At 44.7% G+C, this 26,503-nt stretch overlaps 1 protein-coding gene across 1 annotated transcript in view; it reads right to left on the reverse strand.

Moving 5' to 3' along the window:
* mcm10 (minichromosome maintenance 10 replication initiation factor) overlaps window positions 1-26,503 on the reverse strand; it is a 77,943-nt gene that overhangs the window by 28,863 nt on the left and 22,577 nt on the right. Inside the window, exons 9-15 of the mRNA XM_070897096.1 lie at window positions 24,610-24,726; window positions 20,493-20,689; window positions 18,276-18,373; window positions 16,679-16,795; window positions 9,780-9,906; window positions 8,800-9,028; window positions 6,844-6,988 (exon numbers count right to left, since the gene is read on the reverse strand). Coding sequence (XP_070753197.1) covers window positions 6,844-6,988; window positions 8,800-9,028; window positions 9,780-9,906; window positions 16,679-16,795; window positions 18,276-18,373; window positions 20,493-20,689; window positions 24,610-24,726 — 1,030 coding nt within the window. The remainder of the gene's footprint in view (window positions 1-6,843; window positions 6,989-8,799; window positions 9,029-9,779; window positions 9,907-16,678; window positions 16,796-18,275; window positions 18,374-20,492; window positions 20,690-24,609; window positions 24,727-26,503) is intronic.

Here is a 26,503-nt window from a genome sequence, read left to right on the forward strand (position 1 = left end):
CGTGGTTTCCTTTACATTCCCCCTCCCCTCCGCTCCACTTTTGCTGGACATAGCTTGAAACATATTGGCCCCATGCTCAGGAATGCTTTCCTTACACTCCTCCACCTTATCCCTCGCTCCCCACCTTCCTGAAAATTTACCTTTCACATCTTTGCTCACATTCCCCAATTCTCCTACTGCAGCTCAACTTCAGTTACTGGCCGGAATTTTCTTCCGTGAGGCGGGTTGGGGGCGGGGGGCCGGGAAACTCAGCAGGCCGGCTTTCCCTCAGGCCCTGCTGACTTTAACGGCAGGGCCAGATTTGCATGCGAGGCCTCGGATTCCTAGTCGCAGCCAGACAGATTGAGAGACTGGCTGGTTGGCTGCGAGCGGGTAGGCCTGCAGATGCAGAGAAGGAGCGAGGGGTTGATCCGAGGGGAGAGATTGCCGGGGTTCAGTCAGGGAGGCTGGGGGATTGGGGTGGGTGGGGGGTCAGGGATCAGCATGGGATTGGAGTCGGCCAGGGATTAGGGGGTTGGGGGATCAAGACGGGAATGGAGAGATGGAGAGAATGAGAGTGAGAGAGAGAGAGGAGAGAGAGGGGAAGAGAAAGATGGAGAGGAAGAGAAAGAGAAAGAGAGAGGAAGGATCGAGGATGGCCGCTGGAGGATTGTGGCCGGCCTAGCATCATTGATGATGTGTGAGGGAGGGGGAGGCTTCATGGTGGGGATGGGATGGTGATCGGAGGCCTCGTGAGGGGGTCTTCGATCGCGGGGGGTAGGGTGATGAGGGTTAAGTAGGGACCCTGGATCCAGGAGGTTATAAAGCCCCATACCTCCTGGGTGCAGCAGTCTCTGCCTCAGTTTAACTGCCGGGTTTTATGAATTGTGTAAAACCCACCCACATGCAGTTAAATTCAAAATGGAGTTGAAATAAGAGGCGTCCAACCTCATTATAATATTTAAATTGACGTATTGCCCCCTGGGAGCTGGTTGGTCACCCGCCCCCATTAAAACTGGAAGTGTATGGGTTGGAGGCGGGATCAGGTTGGGAATCCCATTTTTAACAACTGAACTGTCCCCTGCTCCAAACCCATCCGTTTCTTATGGGGAAAATTCCAGCCACTGTCCCTGTGAAGCACCTTGAAGTACTTTGCAGTATTAAAGCTGCTAGATAGATTCAACATTGCTCCAAATACAGAAACTATTCACTAATCAATTACAGCCATGTTGCTTCAAAAATGCAAACCATCATCTGAACATTTCTCAATCAGATTGATTAGATACAATTTTTTACGTTGTGTTTTCATCATAACGCAAGAATTAGGAGGAGTCAGCCATACGGCCCCTCGAGCCCGCTCCGCCATTCAATAAGATCATGGCTGATCTTTGACCTCAACTCCACTTTCCCACCCGATCCCCATATCCCTTGATTCCCCATGAGTCCAAAAATCCAATGATTTCAGCCTTGAATATACTCAACGACTGAGCATCCACAGCCCCTATGGGGCTGAGAATTCCAAATTATCCTCTGAGTGAATAAATTCCTTCTCATCTCATTCTTAAATGGCTGACCCCTTATCCTGAGACTGTGACCCCTGGTTCTAGACTCCCCAGCCCGGGGGAAACATCCTCCATGCCAATCCCTCAGAAACTTATGTTGCATTTTGGTAAACATCACACATGTTCCACGACAAGATTATTGTCATACATTCTCTCGAGGTTATGAACATTCACAAATGACAAACTACATGCTGTGGCTCTCACCTATCCTCTTATTAAGTGTATACACATTAAAATGTGGTAAGTGTCCATTGCTATCAGTTACATTGCGAAAAAATTCTACAGGTTCGTTGAGGCAATAATTGATACAGCTGAACTACACTATAATCATACGATTTGGAGGCCAGTTAAATAATGCAATTTAGCAAATTTCTAGCTTGGGGAAGTCCTTCTCACAGTATAAGTGCCCAGTAAAGTGAAGAGATGCAATGTGAAAGCACAGTGCTGCACTTTAATAGAAATAGCCCAGCAAACAACAAGGATCCGATCTATTTGTGTGGGGGAAAAACCCCAAGAAATCTCGTTGCTAGGGAACATAAAAACTGACTGCAAATGCTTCTATAGACATGTGAAGAGAAAACGTTTAGTGAAGACAAATGAAGGTCCCTTGCAGTCAGAATCAGGTGAATTTATAATGGGGAACAAAGAAATGGCAGACCAATTGAACAAATACTTTGGTTCTGTCTTCACTAAGGAAGACACAGGGGACCGAGGTCTAGTGAGAAGGAGGAGCTGAAGGAAATCCTTATTAGTCAGGAAATTGTGTTAGGGAAATTGATCGGATTGAAGGCCAATAAATCCCCAGGGCCTGATAGTCTGCATCCCAGCGTACTTAAGGAAGTGGCCCTAGAAATAGTGGATGCATTGGTGGTCATTTTCCAACATTCTATAGACTCTGGATCAGTTCCTATGGATTGGAGGGTGGCTAATGTAACACCACTTTTTAAAAAAAGGAGGGAGAGAGAAAACAGGGAATTATAGACTGGTTAGTCTGACATCGGTAGTGGGGAAAATGTGGAATCAATTATTAAATATGTAACAGCAGCGTGTTTGGAAAACAGTGACAGGATCGGTCCAAGTCAGCATAGATTTATGAAAGAGAAATCATGCTTGACAAATCTTCTAGAATTTTTTGAGGATGTAACTAGTAGAGTGGACAAGGGAGAACCAGTGGATGTGGTGTATTTGGACTTTCAAAAGGCTTTTGACAAGGTCCTACACAAGAGATTAGTGTGCAAAATTGAAGCATATGTATTGGTGGTAATGTATTGACGTGGATAGAGAACTGGTTGGCAGACAGGAAGCAAAGAATAGGAATAAACAGGTCCTTTTCAGAATGGCAGGCAGTGACTAGTGGGGTACCGCAAGGTTCAGTGCTGGGTCCCCAGCTATTTACAATATACATTAATGATTTGGACGAAGGAATTGAATGTAATATCTCCAAGTTTGCAGATGACACTAAGCCGAGTGGCAGTGTGAGCTGTAAGGAGGATGCTAAGAGGCTGCAGGATGACTTGGACAGGTTAGGTGAGTGGGCAAATGCATGGCAGATGCAATATAATGTAGATAAATGTGAGGTTATCCACTTTGGTGGCAAAAACAGGGACGCGGAATATTATCTGAATGGTGACAGATTAGGAAAAGGGGAGGTGCAACGAGACCTGGGTATCATGGTACATCAGTCACTGAAAGTTGGCATGCAGGTACAGTGGTGAAGAAGGCAAATGGCATGTTGGCCTTCATACGAGAGGATTTGAGTAAAGGAGCAGGGAGGTCTTACTGCAGTTGTACAGGTCCTTGGTGAGGGCACACCTTGAATATTGTGTACAATTTTAGACTCCTAATCTGAGGAAGGACATTCTTGCTATTGAGTGAGTGCAGCGAAGGTTCACCAGACTGATTCTCGGGATGGTAGGACTAACATATGAAGAAAGACTGGATTGACTAGGCTTATATTCACTGGAATTTAGAAGAGAGGGGATCTCATAGAAATATATAAAATTCTGACGGAATTGGACAGGTTAGATGCAGGAAGAATGTTCCCGATGTTAGGGAAGTCCAGGACCAGGGGTCACAGTCTAAGGATAAGGGGTAAGACATTTAGGACCGAGATAAGGAGAAACCTCTTCACTCAGAGAATTGTGAACCTGTGGAATTCTCTACCACAGAAAGTTGTTGAGGCCAGTTCGTTAGACATATTCAAAAGGGAGTTAGATGTGGACCTTACAGCTAAAGGGATATGGAGAGAAAGCAGGAATGGGGTACTGAAGTTGCATGATCAGCCATGATCATATTGAATGGCGGTGCAGGCTCAAAGGGCCAAATGGTCTACTCCTGCACCTATTTTCTATGTTTCTATACTTTAAAAACTATAATCTCCACCACACAACACACTGGGAAGATGTTTTTCTTTTCAAGCGTTAGTAGGCCAGTTTGGAAGCTACATTTGGAAGAGTCACTCACGAGCACGAGGAGAACACCAGTTAGACAATTCAGATAAAGAGGGTGGATGTCAACCAATAACTGCTGGACAAGCAGTGAAAACATAAATGCTAGCTTACAGGCACAGAATTAACTTCCTTACACTCAATACAGTTATCTGTTTATTTTAGCACTGCCTTCACCGACACAGCACAGAATTTTACAGTGCCCAACTTTTGCTTGTAGCTGAACTGCTCTGTGATTTTCCAGTGCAGCTACCTATGAGATGATGAACGAATAGCTGGGGGGCAAATGGCGAGTCCAACTTTAGTAAGGGCAGCACTCCACCCATCTGTGAATATTATACCACTGACCTCTTTCGGAAAAACAGAAGATAGGAGTTGTGCTTAGTTGCTTCTGCTTTTATAAACACTTGTCCTTTGCTGCATTTAATATTGCCGTAATGCTAAGGCAACAAGTAAATTCTGATCACCTCTACAATTATTAGGATGCCTGCTCCCACGGAGCGTTTGTGAAGACCCAGCGACCCTGGAATTTTAAAAACACGTTGAGCTGATGGCGCGGAGATGGGAAATGGGAAAGCACGGTGACCCACTAGTTAGAGAGAGAATCCTTAAGTAATATATACTTCAGTGGTTTTGCCTTCAGTAAGAGTATAGTGGTGTTAATATGTCTCCGTACTTGAGGTTAGCAGAGTTATACATGTGGCATGCCACTATGGCTTCCCGCAAAACTGATGTGGGATGGACATGGCCAAAATAAACTAAAGAGCCTCATTTATTTTCACTCTCTCTCCACCCCCTAAACACTGAATGACTTGAAAACAAAATGAGCATTTCTCCTTGCTTCTATTATTGTCTTTCTGTATGAGAGCTATCTCAGCCCATGCTGGAGGTCTGGTATATAGTTTTAAAAACAACATTTTGGGAGTTTACTATTGTATCATTATGATTATCTGCCTCATTGTGCAACATCGAAAACCTATCAATTATAGAACCATAGAGATTTATGGCACAGGAGGCCGCCATTGGGTCCATCATATCCGTGCCGGCCGACAAAGAGCTATCCAGCCTAATCCCACTTTCCAGCCCTGTAGGCTACGGCACTTCAAATGCACATTCAAGTGCTTTTTAAATGCGAGGAGGGTTTCTGCCTCTACCACCCTTTCAGGCAGTGAGTTTCCCCCAAGCTCCCCTCTAATTCTTCTACCAATTACTTTAAATCTATGCCCCCTGTTTATTGACATCTTTGCTAAAGGAAATAGGTCCTTCCTATCCACTTCCTATCTAGGCTCCTCATCATTTTGTACACCTCAATCAAGTCTCCCCTCAGTCTCCTCTGTTCCAAAGAAAACAATCCCAGCCTATCCAATCTTGCTGAGGTAAAAACTGTAAGGCAGTTCTGGGGGAATTGCTTATAATGGCGAGAGTTGTGAGGATACCTTTTCTTGTCATCCCAAGTCAACTCTCCCCTCTCAGTGGTCTTTCAATTTACTTGAGCGTGCTGGTGTTTGCTCTCGCTCTGTCTGTTCAATACACAAGGAAGTTTCCAGCTGGCAAAATGCTTGTCCTGGTAGTAGTTCATTGGTCACTGGTCACTGATCGCCATATAACTGTTTCTACAACAACTGTTACCGTCTGCTTTCTATCAGTTACTGATTATGTGGGAACAGTACGGCTGAAAATCTCATCTGACTTTGGTCCACTGTAACCAACTAGTCACTGGTCCCTGGGAACATGACTGCAGCAAGGTACATCTCAATGACCATGACATACGACATCAATTCTGAGCTGCAAAAAAATTCCTTTAAAAATGAACGAACACGCTCCAAGTTGAATATAAATTGGGGAGGAAGGATTCAACATTTTCTCTTTATTTACATAGAGAGATATGCAATAATAATAATAAACTAACTAGGCTACATTTATAAAGCAGAGATCCTTCATTTAGCCAGGCCCAGTAACTCTTGCAAGCCAGTTCTATCAATAATCAAATCGGGAATTCGGGAGAGACTTCTTTGTCCAGAGAGTGGTGAAAATGTGGAACTTGCTACCACAGGGAGTGGTTGAGTCGAACAGTATCGATGTATTCAAGGGAAGGCTAAATAAACATATGCAGGGGAGGGGAATGTAGAGTTATGCCAATTGAGTCAGAACATTAAGAAACAGGAGCAGGAGCAGGCCATTCTGCACCTCGACCCTGCTCTGCCATTCAATAAGATCATGGCTGATCTGATCCTGGCCTCAATGCCACTTCCCTGCCCGCTTCCCATAATCCTGGACTTCCTTATCTTTCAAAAATCTATCTCCACCGTAAATACATTCAATGACCCAGCCTCCACAGCTATCTGAGATAGAGTGTCCAAAGATTCACGACCCTCACAGAAGAATTTCCTCCTCATTTCTGTTTTAAATGGGCGACCCCTTATTCTGAAATTATGCACCCTAGTTCTAGATTCTCCCACGAGGGGAAATATCCTCTCAGCATCTACCCTGTCAAGCCCCCTCAGAATCTTATACGTTTCACTAAGATCACCTCTCAGATGAGGAGAGATGGGAGGAGGCTCGAGTGGAGCAGGAACGGTGGCATGGACTGAATGACCTGTTTCTGTGCTGTACATGTAACAACACCTGACAATTTCAAGAATGCTTTCTTCTCAAAAAAGACAAAAGCTGATTTTAAATAAAACTCACTTTAAAAAAAAAGTTGTAACATTACTCAAGAGTGAAAATCTTAAATGTTGGAAAGGTATCAGGAGCCTATAAAACAAAGAATTTTGTTTTACTTCTGCTTTTGAACTGGTGACAAAATCAAAGGACAGTGCACGGCAGATCCTAGACACGCCTCAGTGGCAACTCACCACATGGGGAAGAAAGATTCTTCTCTACACGCTCCAGCATCTTCTCAGGCACCTCGCCCGTGTCGGAAAGTTTCCTCTTCACACCGTTGGGGTTCTGCTTTGCCAGAATTGCACCTTTTTTACGTAGTTTAATAATGGCGGCCATCTGGAAAATTTCACAGATCAGAATCCAGCAATATTCCTCATTTGTTTACAGCCATTATGATGCAATTGAAAATTCAAAACATGATGTATATCCAACTGTTTCCACTGGCAGGTCGGTAAGCAGAGGACATAGATGTAAGATCATTGGGAAAAGAACTGGGGGGGTGGGGGAAGAGGCGGCAATTTATTTTTAAAATAAATGCATTGCATGAAAGGGCGGTGGAAGCAGATTCAATATTAACTTTCAAAAGGGAATTGAATATATATTTGAAACGGAAAAATCTGCAGGGCTACGGGGAAAGAGAGGGTGAATGGGACGAATTGGATAGCTCTTTCAAAGAGCAGGTGCAGACACAATGGGCTGAATGGCCTCCTTCTGTACTGTATGATTCTAACTCATTTCAAGGCGGGGGAAGGGCAGAGAAGAGAAGAGCTATTGGTGTATTGCTCAAGTAGGAATTGACTCGCAATCAATCATAAGCTCACTAGCTTAAATTGAGGGATTGCATTCAATTTCTCTCCTCCTTTCCTGAAGGCATCACTTGGGTATGATTTCATGCTCAAGTGGCCTTACTTCATGTCTTGGTGGTGGTAGTGGATCATCACTGTTAACTCCAATCCCATTCTCCCCATCAGCTGCCTGGGCCCTAAGCTCTGGGACTCCCTCCCTAAACCTCTCCACCTCTTTCCTCCTTTAAGATGCTCCAGACAAAGCTTTTGGTTATCTCTCCCATATCTCATGTGGCTCGATGTCAAATTTTGTTTGATAACGCTCCTGTGAAGTGCCTTGGGATGTTTTACTACGTTAAAAGTGCTATATAAACACAAGCTGTTGTTGTTCACACTGTATCCAGAAAGAGTTATTAGAGAACCATCAGGAGCAGGCTATCTGGCTGAATTTGTGGCCAATTACACCTGGCTGAGATCAACCAAGTTAAAACTGACCAAAGGTAAAACTGGGGCCCCATTCTAGTCTATTCAGTGTCACATTCATCTGGGGAACCTCCAATTTTCACATATTTTAGTCTCACTAATACCTCCCCTGCTCTTCGAATTAGTGCCATGGGCTCTTTTACATCCACCTGAGAGAGCAGACGGGGCCTCGGTTTAATGTCGCAGTTGTGTGGGGCGGGCTGGTTGGGCTGGGTTCTCTCTATCTTTCCGCCATTGTTCGTAGGTTTATATGTAACCTTCAGGGCTGCTGACCGAGGACAGTGTGGCTCTTTGTTGCTTGGCGGGGACACGATGGGCCAAAATGGCCTCCTTCTTCAGTGCGGATTTCTATATTTAACTGAAGTCATACAAATTAGTCTGCGAAATGAAACATTTTGGACATGGAAAGAAAGCCAAGTGGTGGGTAGGGGGGGTGTGGGGAAAGAGAAAAAGAGGCTTTGAGTGCCTTAAATTACACCTCCAGCAAACCAGTCATGCATTAACGATGATGGTGGCACACAGGAGTGTGTAATCCAGATTACTTCTGAGAAAGAAAATATTCTGCACAAAAACAGTAGATGGCATCTAGTCTCCGATCTTCACTGCCAATGAAAAACATCCTCAAATTGTATTTGTGCAACGGGCTTTATGTTAGATATGCTCAGAGTTTAAAAACAAACATTTTATGGTCAATTAATTGAACTGGAATCACCATTTTCTAAACGGAAACTAGATTAAAAATGGTCAAGCATTTTAAATAAAAAATACATTATTTTTCAGAAGTTACTCTGACAAGTTTCAGCAACAAGATTTGCTTACTGAGGCGTGCCAATAGTGAAAGTAATATATTTCTGAATGTATAAGAATGATAGAATTTACCTTTTTTGAATCTGCTTCGTGGCTCAGTTTTGGCGCTGAAGAAGGGGATGTATCGTAAAACAGGATATCCTCCCCTTCAGCAAAGCCTCCACCCAGTTTAGGTGTCTGTAGTGTCGCTAGTAATTTCTGCTCCTTGGGAAATTCTGTTCCCACCCTGGGCGATGAGTGAGAGGACAATCCTCCAGCCCCAGCTGTGTGACTGCTGCTTCCACTTGTACTCTGCATAAACCTGCAGGAAGAAGACAGACTTGCATTTATAAAGCGCCTTTCATGACCACCGGACGTCTCAAAGCGTTTTACAGCTAATGGAGTACTTTTGGAGTGTAGTCACTGTTGTAATGTGGGAAACGAGGTAGCCAAGTCCCACAAACAGCAATGTGATAATGACCAGATATCTGTTTTTTTTGTTATGTTGATTGAGGGATAAATATTGGTCGAGGACACCAGGATAACTCCCCTGCTCCTCTTCGAATTAGTACCATGGGATCTTTTACGTCCATCTGAGAGGGCAAGACGGGGCCTCGGTTTAATGTCTCATCCGAAAGATGGCACCTCTGATGGCACAGCACTCCCTCAGCATTGCACTGTCAGCCGAGATTTATGTGCTCAAGTTCCTGGAGTGGGACTTGAGCCCACAACCTTCTGACTCAGAGGCGAGGATGCTGCTCACTTAGCCACTGGCTGACACTTCATCATCACTGTAAAACTACCAGCTAGTTGTGTTTGACACAGTACAGTTGCCTAAAGTAACAATCCATCAGTCACACTAAATAATACAAGCTCACTAAAAGTAGCTACTTTGCATCCAAAATCACTGCGTTGCTGTTACTGACCTGTACTTCTTGAATTTACCTTAAACTTATCATAAAGCTCCTACTTTTAGATTCTGATAGGTCCGCTTAACCTACAGCAACAATCTAGTTAACAACTAAATGTACCATTTCTAGTCCCCTGCTCAACCACTGACATGTCAATATTACCTTTTTTGTAACTCCTCTGTTCTCCTCTTACGCGTTTCCAACATTTTATGTTTTTGCTGCTTTAATAGTTCAGTAGCAGATATCGACAGGATGGAAGGTGCTGGCTGCACGCTGTTAACTGGTGCACCTGGAAAATCAAGCAGCGGTGAATGGTAACATGTCCAATGGGTCTGTGCCAATGGTATAAAGCTTTCTGAATCGAACAGTGTAAAGTTATCTTCCACTGGTATAAACATTCATTAATGCATAGATTTTAATAAAAATGCACAGATCATACCATTACCAAAACTCGGCTGCCCATGTCATAATTCGCACCAAGTCCTGCTTACCCATCACCCCTGTGCTCACTGACCTACCTTGGCCCCCGATTAATATAGAAATTAGGTGCAGGAGCAGGCCATTCGGCCCTTCGAGCTTGCACCACCATTCAATAAGAGCATGGCTGATCATTCAACCTCAGTACCCCTTTCCTGCTTTCTCTCCATACCCCTTGATCCCTTTAGCCGTAAAGGCCATATCTCACGCCCTTTTGAATATATCCAACGAACTGGCCTCAACTTTCTGCGGTACCAAATCCTGCTTCCTCATCAACCTATCCTCATCAGCTTACGCTGGTTCCCGGACCCCAACACGTCAAGCTTAAAACTCTGCATTAAAATCCTTCCATGGCCTCACCCCCTATCCCTGCAATTGTTTCCAGCACTACAAACCCCCTTCAACTGTCCATTACTAAGCCCCTGACCTCGAGCCCCCGTTTCCTTTGCCCCACCATTATCAGGTGTGTCTACAGCTTCCAAGGACACACTCTCAGAACTTTCCTTCCTAAACCCTCTCCTCCTTCTTAAAACCCACCAAGCTTTTGGTCATCCATTCTAATCTCATTCTTTTTTGCTCTATGTTTCCTCTCGTGCCTCTGTGAAGTGCCTTAGGACATTTTTCTACATATAAAAAAAGTGCTATATAAATTCAAGTTGTTGTATTTGGAAATTTCTTTTTACAAAAAGAGAAAGGGCAGGATAGCAGCAACTAAAGGCAGGAGATCTACTTTACCAGGGCTGAGCAGGAGTGCGATGCACAATTACTGATGTGAGTTCAGATTGCGAACTTACTGCATTTGCATGGATTGTTTTGAGTTGTACTGTGTTTGGTGGCTTTGTGATTTCTTGCGTAGGGAACTCTCCATATGATGTCTCGGTAGGAGTAGATGTCATTCGACGAAACTACTATTGACTCCCTGCAACACTTTATGGATGACTGGAAGGTTTTTGTGGATAGGACATATCTCGGAAGTCATCCACATTCATAGAAACATAGAAAAATGATGATACAGAAGGAAGCCATTTGGCCCATCATCTCCGTGCTGGTCGAAAATGTTACCCAGCCTAATCCCACCTTTCAGCTCGAGGTCCGTAGCCCCATAGGTTACGGCACTTCAAGTGCGCATCCAAGTACCGTTTAAATGTGATGAGGGTTTTTTCTGCCTCTACCACCCTTTCAGGCAGTGAGTTCCAGACCCCGACCGCCCTCTGGGTGAGAAATGTTTCCTCATCTCCCCTCTAATCCTTCCACCAATTACTTTAAATCTATGCCCCCTGGTATTTGACCCCTCTGCTAAGGGAAATAAGCGCTCTTCCTATCCACTCTATCTAGGCCCCTCATAATTTTATACACCTCAATTAGATCTCCCCTCAGCCTCCTCTGTTCCAAGGAAAACAAACCCAACCTATCCAATCTTACCTCATAGCTAAAGTTTTCCAGTCCTGGCAACATCCTCATAAATCTCCTCTACAGCCTCTCCAGTGCAATCACATCCTCCCTGTAATGTGGTGACCAGAACTGCATGCAGTACTCCAGCTGTGGCCTAACCAGTGTTGTATACAGTTCTCGCATAACTTCCCTGCTCTTGTATTCTATACCTCGGCTAATAAAGGAAAGCATTCCATATGCCTTTTTAAAACTACCTTATCGACCTGTCCTGCTACCTTTTAGGATTTGTGGATATATACTCCAAGGTCCCTCTGTTCCTCCACACCTCTCAGTATCCTCCCATTTATTGTGCATTCCATGGCCTTACTGCTCCTCCCCAAATGCATTACATCACACTTTTCCGGATTGAATTCTGTTTGCCACTTTTCTGCCCAACTGACCAGTTTATCAATATCTTCCTGCAGTCCAGAGCTTTCCTCCTCATTGCCAACCACACGGCCAATCTTTGTATCATCTGCAAATTTCTTCATCATGCCCCCTACATTTAAGTCTAAATCATTAATATATTCATTAATATAAATTACTACAAAAAATAAGAGACCGAGTACTGAGCCCTGTGGAATCCCACTGGAAACCACCTTCCAATCACAAAAACTCCCCTCAAACTGTTACCCTTTGGTTCCTGCCATTGAGCCAATTTGCCACTCTCCCTTGGATCCCATGGGCTTTTTGATCAGCCTACCATGTGGGACCTTGTCAAAAGCCTTGCTAAAATCCATGTAAACTACATTAAACGCACTGCCCTCATCGACCCTCCTTGTTACCTCCTCATAGAACGCAATCAAGTTAGTCAGACACGACCTTCCCTTAACAAATCCATGCGGGCTGTCCTTGATTAACCGGTGTCTTTCTAAATGAAGATTTATACTGTCGCTCAGAATTGATTCCAGTAATTTGCCCACCACCGAGGTTAAACTAACTGGTCTGTAATTGCTCGGTTTATCCCTTCCGCCCTTTTTAAACGGTGGTACAACGTTAGCAGTTCTCCAATCCTCTAGCACAACTCCTTGTTGGATAGACGCTAGTGCCTTGGGTGTATTAGAACAACATGGCTGGGGGAGCAGCTGGCACTACTGCAGAGGTTTTCAGCACTACAGCTGGGATGCTGTCAGAGTCCGTAGCCTTTGCCATGTCCAGTGCACTTAGCCGCTTCATAACGTTATGTGCAGTGAACAAAATTGGCTGGATACTCATGTCTATGATGGTATGGACCTTGGGAGGAAGCCAAGGAGGTTTGTCTACTGAGCGCTTTTGGTTAAAGACCCTTATAAACACTTTAATTTAGTTTCTTGCACTCCTGCTGAGCTCCATCATGGTTCAAGATGGGGATGTTCATAGACCTTCTCCACCTCACGTTAGCTGCATGGTTGTACACCACTGGATGTGATACAGCTACAAAGTAGTTTTCACTAAATTTGTACCTCATTCATAGAAACATAGAAATCTACAGCGCAGAAGGAGGCCATTTCAGCCCATCGTGTCCACGCCGGCCGAAACAGAGCCATACGGCCCTCGGTCAGCAGCCCTGAAGGCTACATATAAACCTAAATTCAAAGATATGCCCGGTGTTGCTCCAGTCATGCCCATCTAAACTCCTAATTTGAACTAGGGTTGGTTTTCTAGCTTGACAGTGATCAAGGATGAGGGATATGTTGGGTCATGAGATTACAGATTGTGGTAGTACAGAATTCTGCTGCTGCTGATGGTCTACAGTGCCACATGTCTGCCCAGTTTTGGGTTGCTAGAACTGCCCTTAGTATGCCCCACTTCATACGGTAGTAGTGACACACTGCACAGTGGAGATGAGACTGGAGAAAGTAGAGATTTACGAGGATGTTGCCGGGAGTGGAGAATCTTAGCTATGAGGAAAGATTGGATAGGCTGGGTTTGTTTTCCTTGGAACAGAGGAGGCTGAGGGGAGACCTCATTGAGGTATATAAAATTATGAGGGGCCTAGATATAGTGTATAAAAAGAGCCTATTTCCCTTAGCATAGGGGTCAACAACCAGGGGGCATACATTTAAAGTAATTGGTATAAGGTTTAGAGGGGAAATTTCTTTACAGAGGGTGGTGGGGGTTTGGAACTCACTGCCTGAAGGGGTGGTAGAGGCAGAAACCCTCACCACATTTAAAAAGTACTTGGATGTGCACTTGAAGTGCCGTAACCTGCAGGGTTATGGAACTAGAGCTGGAAAGTGGGATTAGGCTGGATAGCCTCTTGTTCGCCGGCACAGACACGATGGGCCGAAATGGCCTCCTTCTGTGCTGTAAATTTCTATGAAACTTTTCTTTCACAAAGACTATACGAGGAAGCAATAAGGAAGGTAAATGGCATGTTGTCCTTTATTGCAAAGGGGGTTGGAATGTAAGAGTAAGGAAGTCTTGCTACAATTGTACAGGGCTTTGGTGAGATCACACTTGGAGTACTGTGCACAGTTTTGGTCTTGCCTTGGAGGTGGTGCAACAAAGATCCACCAAACTGATTCCTGTGATGAGAGGGCTGTCTTATGATGAGATTGTGTCGATTGGGCCGATACTCTCTGGAGTTTAGAAGAATGAGAGGTGATCTCTTTGAAATACAAGATTCTGAAGGGGATTGACAGGGTAGATGCAGGGAGGTTGTTTCCCCTGGATGAAGTGTCAGAGCTACGGGGCACAGTCTCAGGATAAGGGGTAGTCCATTTAGGCCCGAGATGAGGAGGAATATCTTCACTCAGAGGGCTGTGAATCTTTGGAATTCTCTGCCCCAGAGGACTTTGGATGCTGAATATATTCAAGGTTGAGAGAGATAGGTTTTTGGAGTCATGGGGAATCAAGGGATATGGAGATCGGGCGGGAAAGTGGAGTTGAGGTCGATGATCAGCCTTGATCTTATTGAATGGCGGAGCAGACTCGAGGGGCCGTATGGCCTACTCCTGCTCCTAATTCTTATGCCAATACTACTGTGGGCTGATGTGTCTGATAGGCTGGCGAAGAGGTGAAGTAGGTTACTGCCTCATGTTGGTTCCCTGACAGAGTCTGGCCAGCTATGTGTTACAGGACACGGCTAACTTGGCCAAGGGTCATACTCCCAAACTACTCTTGGTGGTGGATATTGGAGCCGCTACTCAGAGCTTTCTCCAAGTGACGTTCAACATGGAGGACTACTGATCTATCAGTTGGGAGAGGGCAGTAGGTTTGATCTGAAGCCATGAAACTTCCTGGGGCTCAGAATTAATGTTGAGGACACTCAGGACCACTCCCACCTGACTGTACATCACTGTGTCCTCACTGGTCGGACAGGACCTATCAAAGGATGGTGCTGGGGGAGTTTGGCATGTCAGTTGATGGATATAATTGTTAGAGTAAATCTATGTGAAGTCGTTGCTTGAGCAGTCTGTGGGACAGCTTTCCCAACTTGGGTATCAGAGGAGTACTTTGTAGGGTTGGCTGAGCGGAAACTGCCTGGGTCGTTGCCAAGACGTCCACTTGATTTTCTTACGACTGAACTTTGTAGCGATTGTTTACAGTTTGGAGGCTTACAAGGCCAGGTCCGAGAGCATCAAGAACCAAACACATAGCGTGGGACTGGAACCACATGAAGACCAGACCAGGTAGGGTGGCAGACAATGCTCCCTGTCGTTTTCTTTTCCTTTAACGGGCTGCGCAGCCCATTCAAATATTCCGCAAGCGCTGTTTCTTGCACTGAAAAGTCGGCGCTGCCACGCGATTTGGATAAAACATTGGTAGCAGGCTCACTTCCCTGGACGGCATTGGTGAATCAGTTGGGTTTTTAACGACGATCTGGATGACTTTCGTGGTCATCTTTCTGGTCCTAGACTGCCAATTACCAGATTTACTCAATTCAGTTTCACAACTTCCCATGAACAACTTCTGAATTGCTAGTTGAGTACCATACCCACTCGACTATCTGTACAGGTTGAATTAAGAGTCACTTAAGAGGCTGTATCTTGTTCACCTCCTCGATGTAAAGATTTATGCTGCACTGTCACCCAGTGGGCTGTTCATGGAGTTACATGCTCAGTTTAAGTGCAAAAATACAGTTTCATTGCTGGGTTTGAAGCGAACTTTACACAACAGGTCTTTCAATGTTATAAACGCCAATCGCAGCACCACCTACAGGTGTAACTGATACTGCAGGCAAATACTAACAGTTTTAAAATGGGGTTTCCTCTTCGATAAAGCCTCAATGGGTTTTAAGACAAAATGTTACAACCAACAAGGAATTCTTCATGTACAATCAGCATATATTTTCAGATTGGATGCCCCAATTAGGGGTACGGTAGTATAGTGGTTATGTTATGGGACCAGTAATCCAGAGGCCTGGACTAATGATTCTGAACCCCGAGTTCAAATCCAACCATGGCAGCTGGGAAATTTAAATTCAGTTAATTAAATAAATCTGGAATTAAACAGCTGGTGTCAGTAATGGTGACCATAAAACTACCGGATTGTCGGAAAAACCCATCGGGTTCACTGATGTCCTTTAGGGAAGGAAATCTGTCGTCCTTACCCGGTCTGGCCTATATGTGACTCCAGACCACACAGCAATGTGGCCGACTCTTAACCGCCCTCTGAAATGGCCCAGCGAGATACTCAGTTGTACCAAACCGCTACAACAAAGTCACTGTGGGAGCACCTTCACCACACGGGCTGCAGTGGTTCAGGAAGGCGGCTCACCACCACCTTCTCAAGGGGCAATTAGGTATGGGCAATAAATGCCGGCCTTGCCAGCGACGCCCACATCCCGTGAACGAATAAAAAAATTAAAATGTAATTTGCCAGAGTGCATGTATGTATGTATGTATGTATGTATGAAGTGCACAAAGACTTTCTTCCACTAGTTACTGGTGAAATAAAAGCAAAGCTATACCAAAAGAGCAAGTTTGTCTGACAATGTGACACACCCACGCACAAATATGGAAACTTGGGTAAGAAAGTCAGACCATGAAAACTCAATTCCATGAGAGGAAAGCCCACTGTCTTCTGCCTTGCACTATTGGAAATTCAATGGCACTAGCAGTGAAATGCACATTTTAAGTGTGTCTTTATACCATTCTTCTGTTTTACTGGACTTGTATGACAAAAAAAAAGTTTGATTAAAAATAAAGTAGCACAAATGGCAAACTGACCTTTCACAAGCGCCTTGCTTAAATGTTTCTTGAGGTTCCGAGCTCCAAATGATGGCATTTCCATTAAATCCTTAAAGTCACTGGAGCAGCCAGTCAACACCTTCCCATTTGCCAATGCTGGAGTTACACACAAAACCTGTGTTAGTGGCTTGGCGGCAATTCAGGTCCATTTCTTTCCATTTTAAATATCACAACGCACTTCGATGGCGGTGTTATTTTCAGAACTTGAAACAATAAAACAATTCCACCATCTCTTACACACGTCCCAATTTCAGTTTTTAAATGCAAACCTCCCGGTCGGTCCTCTAATTTACTTGCACCCTTCTCTGGACTTTGAAAATTGAGTGATTATAAACAGGCTGAGGTTGAAATATACTCGGGACTACAACTGTAATGTGGGCCGGCGCAAAGCACTTTGGCTTCATCCAGCGCTAGTTATTGTGGTATATCCTTTACAACATCACAACACACACAGACTGCAAGATGGCTCCACAAAGGGGAGTGAGATTCCCTGAAAGAGTTACTTTGCCTAACACTAACTGCAATCTTAGTCTCGTTCCTGGCTTCATCTATCCTTTTGTTACAAGTGACTCAACATATCAGTTGATTAAATTGAATCTTAGAATAGAACACAGGAGGCCGCCATTCGGCCCATCGAGTCTGTGCCAGCTCTTTCCTACAATACAAAAAGTACTTCATTGGCTGTAAACCACTTTGTGATGTCCGGTGGTCATGAAAGGTGCTATATAAATGCAAGTCTTTCTTTCTTTTGTTCATTCGAAGAGCAATCCAGTTAGTCCCACTCCCCCGCTCTTTCCCCATACCCGTACAATTTATTTTCCTTCAGGTATTTATCCAATTCCCTTTTGAAGGCTGCTACTGAATCTGCATCTACTACCCTGGTGGGTGATGACTGTCATTCAGGACAAGATCCCTGTGCAATGATAATGTGTTTATCCTTCGATCCCCGCTCCCCCCCACCCCACTCGACTTACTGAGGTACAGGAACTTTTCTTAAGAAACAAAGTGCATTATTGTACAATACAAGCAATGATTGAGGTTTATGTACTGCACGGTTTAAAACTGAAAATCTTTAAAAGGTATAAGGGAGACTTAAGAGAGCAATTTCATTAACTGGACCTGAATTAGGACCAGGAAAGAATGACAGTTGGAGATATAACTGTCCAACATATCCTACAAACAGAACTTTTCTGGCTTGAGAAACTTGTTTTAGAAACAAGATAGTTGTTCTCAGAATGTAGGTAACTTTGACAAGGTTGCATATATTGTCCATCCCTAGTTGCCCTGGAAAAGTGGTAGTGGGCCTTCTCCTTTGACAGCAGCAGTCGTTGCAACGATGAAGCTCCCATGATGGAGTTAGACGTGGGGTTTCCAGAAGGCTGTTTTTGTTGCCCAAAAGGAGATGATCTCCTCTTGGACAAGAAGCACTTCCTGCAGCTTACTTTCCTTCTCTATTTCTGGGAAGTGTACATTAAGCTTTCCCTTTCCAAAAGTACTATGTCCCCTCCCTTTAAGAATACAGTGCCCCTTCATAGTCCCTCTTTGTACCATAAAAAGCAATTCCATGCTACATTACCGATCTTCTTCTTAGTTTCTCTAACAATATCATCTGCTCCTTTCACCACCATGTGCGTCAGGGTCATCTGAACACTTTTGTTCGGACCTGCTGCTCTACTGTGAAGGCAAAAACAAAATCAACTGCATACATTGTCGATTATTAACTGCGGATTAAACCATAAAGTACATCGGTGACTTTAAATGGCATTTCATTTTGTACTCGTCAGCTATAGATTTTCTTTTCTTCATCCATTTGTCTATGGACAAACCAAAAAGTAAAAAACAATTAATCTTTTATCTATGGTTTCAGCTGACTCAGTTCGCATTGGAGCTCCCTCCCTAACAGCACTATGGGAGCACCTTCACCACACGGACTGCAGCGGTTCAAGAAGGCAGCTCACTACCACCTTCTCAAGGGGCAGTTAGGGATGGACAATAAATGCCGGTCTTGCCAGCGACGCCCACATCCCGTATATGAATAAATAGAAAAAAATGTAATTAAATGCTAATGGGTGGCTCCCACAATGACTTAGTGCAGAAACACAACTCCAAGTGTGTTACGGACCCAAGAGGGCAGAGGATCCCAGTTTTAACCCCTGCGCTGTGTTCTCAGCTAGAGAAGCATTTGGGGCATCATAATTAGCCTCATCATCCCTCGGCTGCAAAGAGTTTGGGCAAATAACAGGTACCTACTATTGGTCGCTATTCAGTGACACTACGCGGGCAGTACTGATATTGGGATCAGCTACAATGTTCTGCACTGTTGAACAGCCCAACGCTCTCCATCAAGGCTCACACAACAACAGCTTCCGCCCGCTGTGGATACATGCGTCAGTGTCTTCAGCACAGTCGAGGAAAGAAACCCAGCGGCCACCTTTCCTTAGCCTGATATCCACAGGGAGAAGCTTAAACTAGAGAAATTAACCTCTATGTCACATATTAACGACAGCTACAACTCACAATGACATGAATCCGGACATCACCTGTGCGTACACCATCATTTGGTTACAAGAATAGAATATCCCATTTGCTGTTTCGGACTTTTAAAAATAATGAGAGGATTGGATAGTTAGATAAATTGTGCGAGGACACACATTTAAAATCTGTAGGCAAAATGTGCAGATAAATTATTATATATTCCCCCCACCCCCTCCAAGAGTCAGTGCCCTCCAGAGCGAACTACATCAATATGCAGTGGATGTATATAGATAGTCTACAGTCCTTTAAAAGGAAACTTGACAACTTTGTAACTGACGAGGACAATTCCAGTTATCGAGGGTGAGCTGTCAGTTATGAGGACTTGTGGTGTTCAGTGGTCTCCTGGAGACTTTCCAATTGTCTGTGGAAGTCAGAGAGGAATTTTACCAGTTGTTCCTGAATTGACTGCAACAACTACTTGTATTTATATAGCGCCTTTAACATAGTAAAACATCCCAAGGCGCTTCACAGGAGCAATATCAAACCGAATGAGACTCCAAGCCACATAAGGAAATATTGCATGGGTCAATCATTTAGGACTGAGATGAGGAGAAACTTCTTCACTCAGAGGGTGGTGAATCTCTGTAATTCTCTGCCCCAGATGGCTGTGTAGGCTCAGCCTTTGAATATATTCAAGACCGAGATTGATAAGATTTTTGGATATTAAGGGAATCAAGGGATGTGGGGATAGTGCAGGAAAGTGGAGTTCAGGTAGAAGATCAGCCACGATCTCATTGAATGGCGGAGCAGGCTCGAGGGGCCGAATGGCCTACTCCTGCTTCTAATTCTTATGGGGTGGGGGTGGGGAAAGAGAGATTGCCTGGTTGGGTGGAAATCAATTGTGCACACAGTTGTAGCGCACCTCGATTTTGATGCTCTTTTCTCGCCCTTTTCATATATTCATAGGTATGCATTCAATGTTCCCCCTCATTTTCCTTTGAGCGTGCAGCACCTTTAAACGGGCTGCGTGGCCCATTCGAAGTTTTGTGCACGTGCAAAATTTCACATTGGAAAAGCCGGTCTCAGGCTGCACGCAGGCGTCAGACAGCTACGCAGCTTAGCGGGAACGTTGTATGCATTCTCCCCACTGCAAACAGAACACATTGCAACTCCATACACGAGACAAATCAACTTGTGTATGAAGAACAGCTCACGCTACAGTACATCTAGTTTCATTGCTTATCCAGGGAAAGATAAATCATAGTTCAAATAAATATTCCATTCAGAATCAACAATATTGTCCCAAGTGATTCCTTACACTGAGGCTGCGTACGACGCCGATGACATTCCTCCATAGTGGAATCCTTGCTGGCACAGCCTCGCTTTCAGACTGCCACCCTTGCCATGCATTTTGTTTGGAGCGTGGCCTGAGAAGCTGGACTGCAGCGCAGCGCGCTTGGCACTAAGCTTTTTGTACTGGGCTTTGACGTGGAACTCACAGTATTCACACTCCATCTGAAAACAAAAAGGAGGAACACAGAAAATTAGCGCAAAAGGATGGAGTGCAAGTTCAGCATATTTCAATACCAGCTAACTCCCCAATTAAAAACAGTGGCGATGATCATCTGCAACTAGAAACTCGGCACCATTGTTTGTATAAATTCCCTCATTCCAAGTCTGCTTCAAAATTTGTTTCTTGTGAAATTAGCAAATTCTGACAACTAATATGAAATAGCAACAATTAACATTAGGCTCTAAAATATTTTCCACTTTCATTATAGGAAAAACTAATTGAGTTCCATTCATATCTTGCTTAAGATTACCTTTCTTCCAGCAAATGCAAATCCCACCTCCACTCTACACTATATTTAGAAAAGCTGAACCAATTCAATCTGAGAACTATGAATTAAAATCAAAACCTCTTCAGCTTAAATGAATCAGGACAGATCAGTATTTTATTACAATACACATTTGTTTGCCGAATATAAACAGAAAATATTCAACCATCTGCCCTATATAGCACCAAAATAATGAGTTTATATGTTTTGCAATAGCTTAACAACTTGCATTTATGTAGTAAAATGGCTCTTCACAGGAGCGATTATCAAGCAAGATTTGACACCGAGCCACGTAAGATATTAGAGCAGAAAGAGCGTCGTAAAGGTGGAAAATGAGGCGGAGAGGTTTAGGGAGGGAATTACCGAGCTTAGGGACTTGGCAGCTGAAGGCACGGCCGCCAATAGTTGAGCGATTAAAATCAGGGATGCTCAAGAGGCCAGAATTAGAGTGCAAACACCTCGGAGGGCTGTAAGAGATTATAGAGACAGGAAGGGGCCGAGGACCATGGAGGGATTTGAAAACAAGGATGAGAATTTTAAAACCGAGGCGCTGCTTCACCAGGAGCCAATATAGGTCAGCGAGCACAGGGGTGATGGGTGAACAGGACTTGGTGCGAATTAGGACACAAGCAGCAGAGTTTTGGATGACCTCAAGTTTATGGAGGGTAGAAAATGGGAGGCCGGCCAGGAGTGCGTTGGAATAGTCAAGTCTAGAGGTAACAAAGGAATGGATGAGGGTTTCAGCAGCATATGAGCTGAGGCAGGAACAAAGTAGAGCAATGTTCCGAAGGTGGAAATAAGTGGTCTTAGTGTTGGCATAGGTATGTGGTTGGAAGCTCATCTCTGGATTAAATAAGACAATAACATATTTACAAGAGGCAACTAGTGGCCATGATAAAGTACTACAAAATTACATTTATTCCTGAATTGCTATAAGCCTAGCTTTAAACCTAGCATATTCAATGTTCATGCAATTTTGTGGTGAGCGGAGGTGTATATATTATATATATATATATATATATAAAATGTACTGACAGTGATAAGTGACTGAGATGAGATGAGATACTAGCTCTGAAACAACTTAATATCACTTCATTGAGACAATATTAGTGCAATCTCAACCAATCTATTTTTGCACTAAAATAGGTTTACAACTCTATTGGCTGGACTAATTTTTACTACACTATAAGACTTAAACTTTATGTTTTCAAGATTCTGATCAGAACTGTCGATTGACTAGAATAGGCAGCTTGCTTCCACACAAACACACATTTATTAAGTGCTCAAAAATGTAATTATGTCAGGTAAAATTAAGGGTTCAATAATGCCACCAGTCTTGTTGAGTAGTATCTTTGCTAGCTCTTTCCTGTGGCTAGGCAATTCTGAGACCAGTCAAAAACACATAATAACATCAGTAATCCCTTCATGCCACTGCAGCCCAGGTTTTCACACAAAGCTCAGCCTCCACCTCTCTGGTTAACTTCCATTCAAACAAAATGAATAACTACATCACTGGAACAATGCAAATTTCTTCCTCCATCCACTGCACCGGTTTCCTTGGTTTACCAATGTAGAAACATAACTAGACCATTCCACGTCCCATCGGGAAAATTTATTCAGTGATACAGGCGGATGCACCAGTTGGTCTTTTCGGTTTGTTCATATAGTCAGATTAAAAGAAACCTCTTGTTTATCGCAACTTCTTATTACATAAACACTTAAAATCCAGAGGTCCATTGAGAATTTTAGCAGAGGAAATATTGGATAGGCTGGGTTTGTTTTATTTGGAACAGAGGAGGCTGAGGGGAGACCTGATTGAGGTGTATAAAATTATGAGGGCCCTATATGGAGTGGATATGAAGGACCTGTTTCCCTTGGCAGAGAGGTCAACAAACAGAGGGTATAAATTTGAAGTAATTGGGAGAGGGTTAGAGGGGATTTGAGGGGAAATGTCTTCACCCAGAGGGTGGTGGGGGTCTGGAACTCACTCCTCTGTTTCGGATGCCCCCAAAAGTTCGTCACCATCCTCCGCCTGCTCCACGATGACATGCAGGCCGTGATCCTCACCAACGGATCCATCACAGACCCAATCCACGCCGGACCGGGGTCAAACAGGGCTGCATCATCACCCCAACTCTCTTCTCAATCTTTCTCGCCGCCATGCTTCACCTCACAGTCAGCAAGCTCCCCGCTGGAGTGGAACTAAACTGTAGAACCAGTGGGAACCTGTTCAACTTGCGCCGTCTCCAGGCCAGGACCAAGACCACCCCAACCTCTGTCGTCGAGCTACAGTACACAGACGATGCCTGCATCTGCGCACATACAGAGGCTGAACTCCAGGACATAGTCGATGTATTTACTGAGGGGTACGAAAGCATGGGCCTTACGCTAAACATCCGTAAGACAAAGGTCCTCCACCAGCCTGTCCTCACCGCACAGCACCGCCCCCCAGTCATCAAGATCCACGGTGCAGTCCTGGACACCGTGGACCACTTCCTATCTCGGGAGCCTTCTATCAAGAGCAGGCTTCGACGACGAGATCCAACACCGCCTCCAGTGCGGCAGTGCAGCCTTCGGCCGCCTGAGGAAAAGAGTGTTTGAAGACCAGGCCCTCAAAACTGTCACCAAGCTCATGGTCTACAGGGCTATAGTAATATCCGCCCTCCTGTATGGCTCAGAGACATGGACCATGTATAGCAGACACCTCAAGTCGCTGGAGAAATTTCACCAACGATGTCTCCGCAAGATCCTACAAATCCCCTGGGAGGACAGGCGCACTAACATCAGCGTCCTCGTCCAGACCAACATCCCCGGCATTGAAGCACTGACCACACTCGATCAGCTCCGCTGGGCAGGCCACATGGTTCGCATGCCAGACACGAGACTCCCAAATCAAGTGCTCTACTCGGAGCTCCTACACGGCAAACGAGCCAAAGGTGGGCAGCGGAAATGTTACAGACACCCTCAAAAGCCTCCCTGATAAAGTGCAACATCCCCACTGACACTGGGAGTCCCTGGCCCAAGACTGCCCTAAGTGGAGGAAGTGCATCCGAGAGGGCGTTGAGCACCTCAAGTCTCGTCGCCGAGAGCATGCAGAAATCAAGCGCAAGCAGCGGAAGGAGCGTGCGGCAAACCCGTCCCACCCACTGCTTCCCTCAACGACTATCTGTCCCACCTGTGACAGAGTCTGTGGCCCTCGTATTGGACTGTTCAGCCACCAAAGAACTCACTTCAGGAGTGGAAGCAAGTCTTCCTCGATTCCAAGGGACTGTCTATGATGATGATGATGAGTCTGGAACTCACTGCCTGAAAGGGTGGTAGAGGCAGAAACCCTCACCACATTTTAAAAAGTACTTGGATGTGCACTTGAAGTGCCGTAACCTACAGCGCTACGGATCAAGAGCTGGAATGTGGGATTAGGTTGGACAGCACTTTGTTGGCCTGCTTCACAGCTGTTAATTTCTATGATTCTATGAATGGAAAGGCACTTGGATAAACATAACAGAAGAACTACTCCAAAATGAAAACCGGTGGTGTATTTAGTCATTAATGTACTTTGTTGACCAGACACTTTTCTTTTGCCAAAAATGGACTCACCAAGTTGACTATCTGGGTACAGGGCTGTCCATTCTTCTTCCGAGCTCGGCAGGTTGCCATGTCCAAAGCTTCACCCATGATCAGGATCTTCTGTGGGTGATCGACAGATAGACAGACCTGCATCATAAAATGGCAACTGGTGAAGTAACTGAAGAGCACTGAACTACATAGCATTACGTAGGGTATACAGCACAGGCCACTGGGTCCAACCAGTCCATGCTGGCTAAAAACAGAAAATGCTGGAAACACTCGGCAGGCTAGGTAGCATCCGTGGTGAGAGAAACAGAGTTAATGTTTCAAGTCTGAGACAGAACTTTTCCAGACCTGAAACGTTAATGGTTTCTATCACCACGGATGCTGCCTGGCCTGCTGAGTGTTTCCAGCGTTTTCTGTTTTTGTTTCGGATTCCAGTATCCGCTGTTGTACAGTCCATGCCGGCGTTTATGCTCCACTCGAGCCTCCTCCCGTCTTCCTCATCTAAATCTATCAACATAACCCTCTATTCCCTTCTCCCCCATATGCTTGTCCAGCCTCCCCTTAAATGCATCGATACTATTTGCTTTAACCACTCCCTGTGGCAGCGAGTTCCACATTCTCTCCATCCTCTGGATAAAGAAGTTTCTTCTGAATTCCCTATTGGATTTCTGAAACATACTTGAGCTGCATAAATGACCAGAGCTACTCACAAATTACTATGTTACTAAGCTCCCTGATGGCATGACCAAACAAAACGATCTTAGTCACGATAGAAAAGGTGATAATTCTAGAAACCAAGGACTGGATTTTTGGCTTTTTGCGATTCTGCCCGTTTCCAGGCGCAAATCGTGGTGAAATCACAATTTTAGTGCCGGGTTAGCATTGGCGCCAGATGAAAGTTCACGACGGGCGCTAACTCCGGCGTTACACCACAGAATTTGTGCGCCGAAGCTGAAAGTTCTGACCCTAAAAAAAAAAATCGGCTGTTCTGCACATACGTGAATTTCCCCCTCCCCACCCCTGGCGCTTCTGGTCTGCTGTCAGATCGCAAATGCTAATGCAGGGCACGGCTGCGCGCATGCGCAGTACACCCAGGGCTGAATCAGCCATTTTATTATTCGATTTTGATGATGGAGAAGAAGGACAGCAGACAGCGATTTTCACAAGAGGCTAACGAAGATCTTGTGGGGACTGTGGAGAGGAGATGGCAGGAATTACACACGAGGGTTGGATCTAGACCCCTGCCAGCCATTTTTAACAGAATATGGAGAAAGATTGCTGAGGAGGTCCCTGCCTCAGACAGTGGCCAGGAGTGGGAAACAATGCTGGAAAAAGTTTAATGATCTTTGTAAGATCGTTAGAGTGCAATTTTTATTGATGCACTCCTTTATTACTTAAATTATAAATCTGACACCCTATTTGTTCTCATGCTGTTGCTGTCTCTCAGCACTCTGTGGGTTGCTTCCTAAAATGCATGACACATAGGTAGGCTTAGTTTGGCACCCTATTTTCCATGAATGATCTTTATACATTATTAAGATTGCTTTATGAAATTTCATAAGATGATTCCGCACTTTGATGTCCTCCTGATGAACCACGTGCAACTTCCAAGGCCATTAAACAGAGGACTCTATTACATTCAGACAATATGGTATAAGTGCTTTGGTGGCTATCTGTCTGTGCCACAAGAGCAGACGGACCCTCTGGTAACCATTCCCATTTTCACCTTTGCAGGCAAAGAGTCTCATAATCGGCGCAAACAGGTGCGGACAGCCTCAGACCCTGCCACTTACAGACCTCGAGGAGCGAGTGGCTGGCCTCATCGGCATCTCAGGTTGGGCAACTGCCACTGGGGGTGCTGACCCCAGCTTGTATACTGAGGGCAAGTCCTGCAAACTGCCTGGGCTGAGTTGGGGCA

The sequence above is a fragment of the Pristiophorus japonicus genome, chromosome 13 (genome assembly GCF_044704955.1).
Source record: "Pristiophorus japonicus isolate sPriJap1 chromosome 13, sPriJap1.hap1, whole genome shotgun sequence".
Lineage (NCBI taxonomy): Eukaryota > Metazoa > Chordata > Chondrichthyes > Pristiophoridae > Pristiophorus > Pristiophorus japonicus.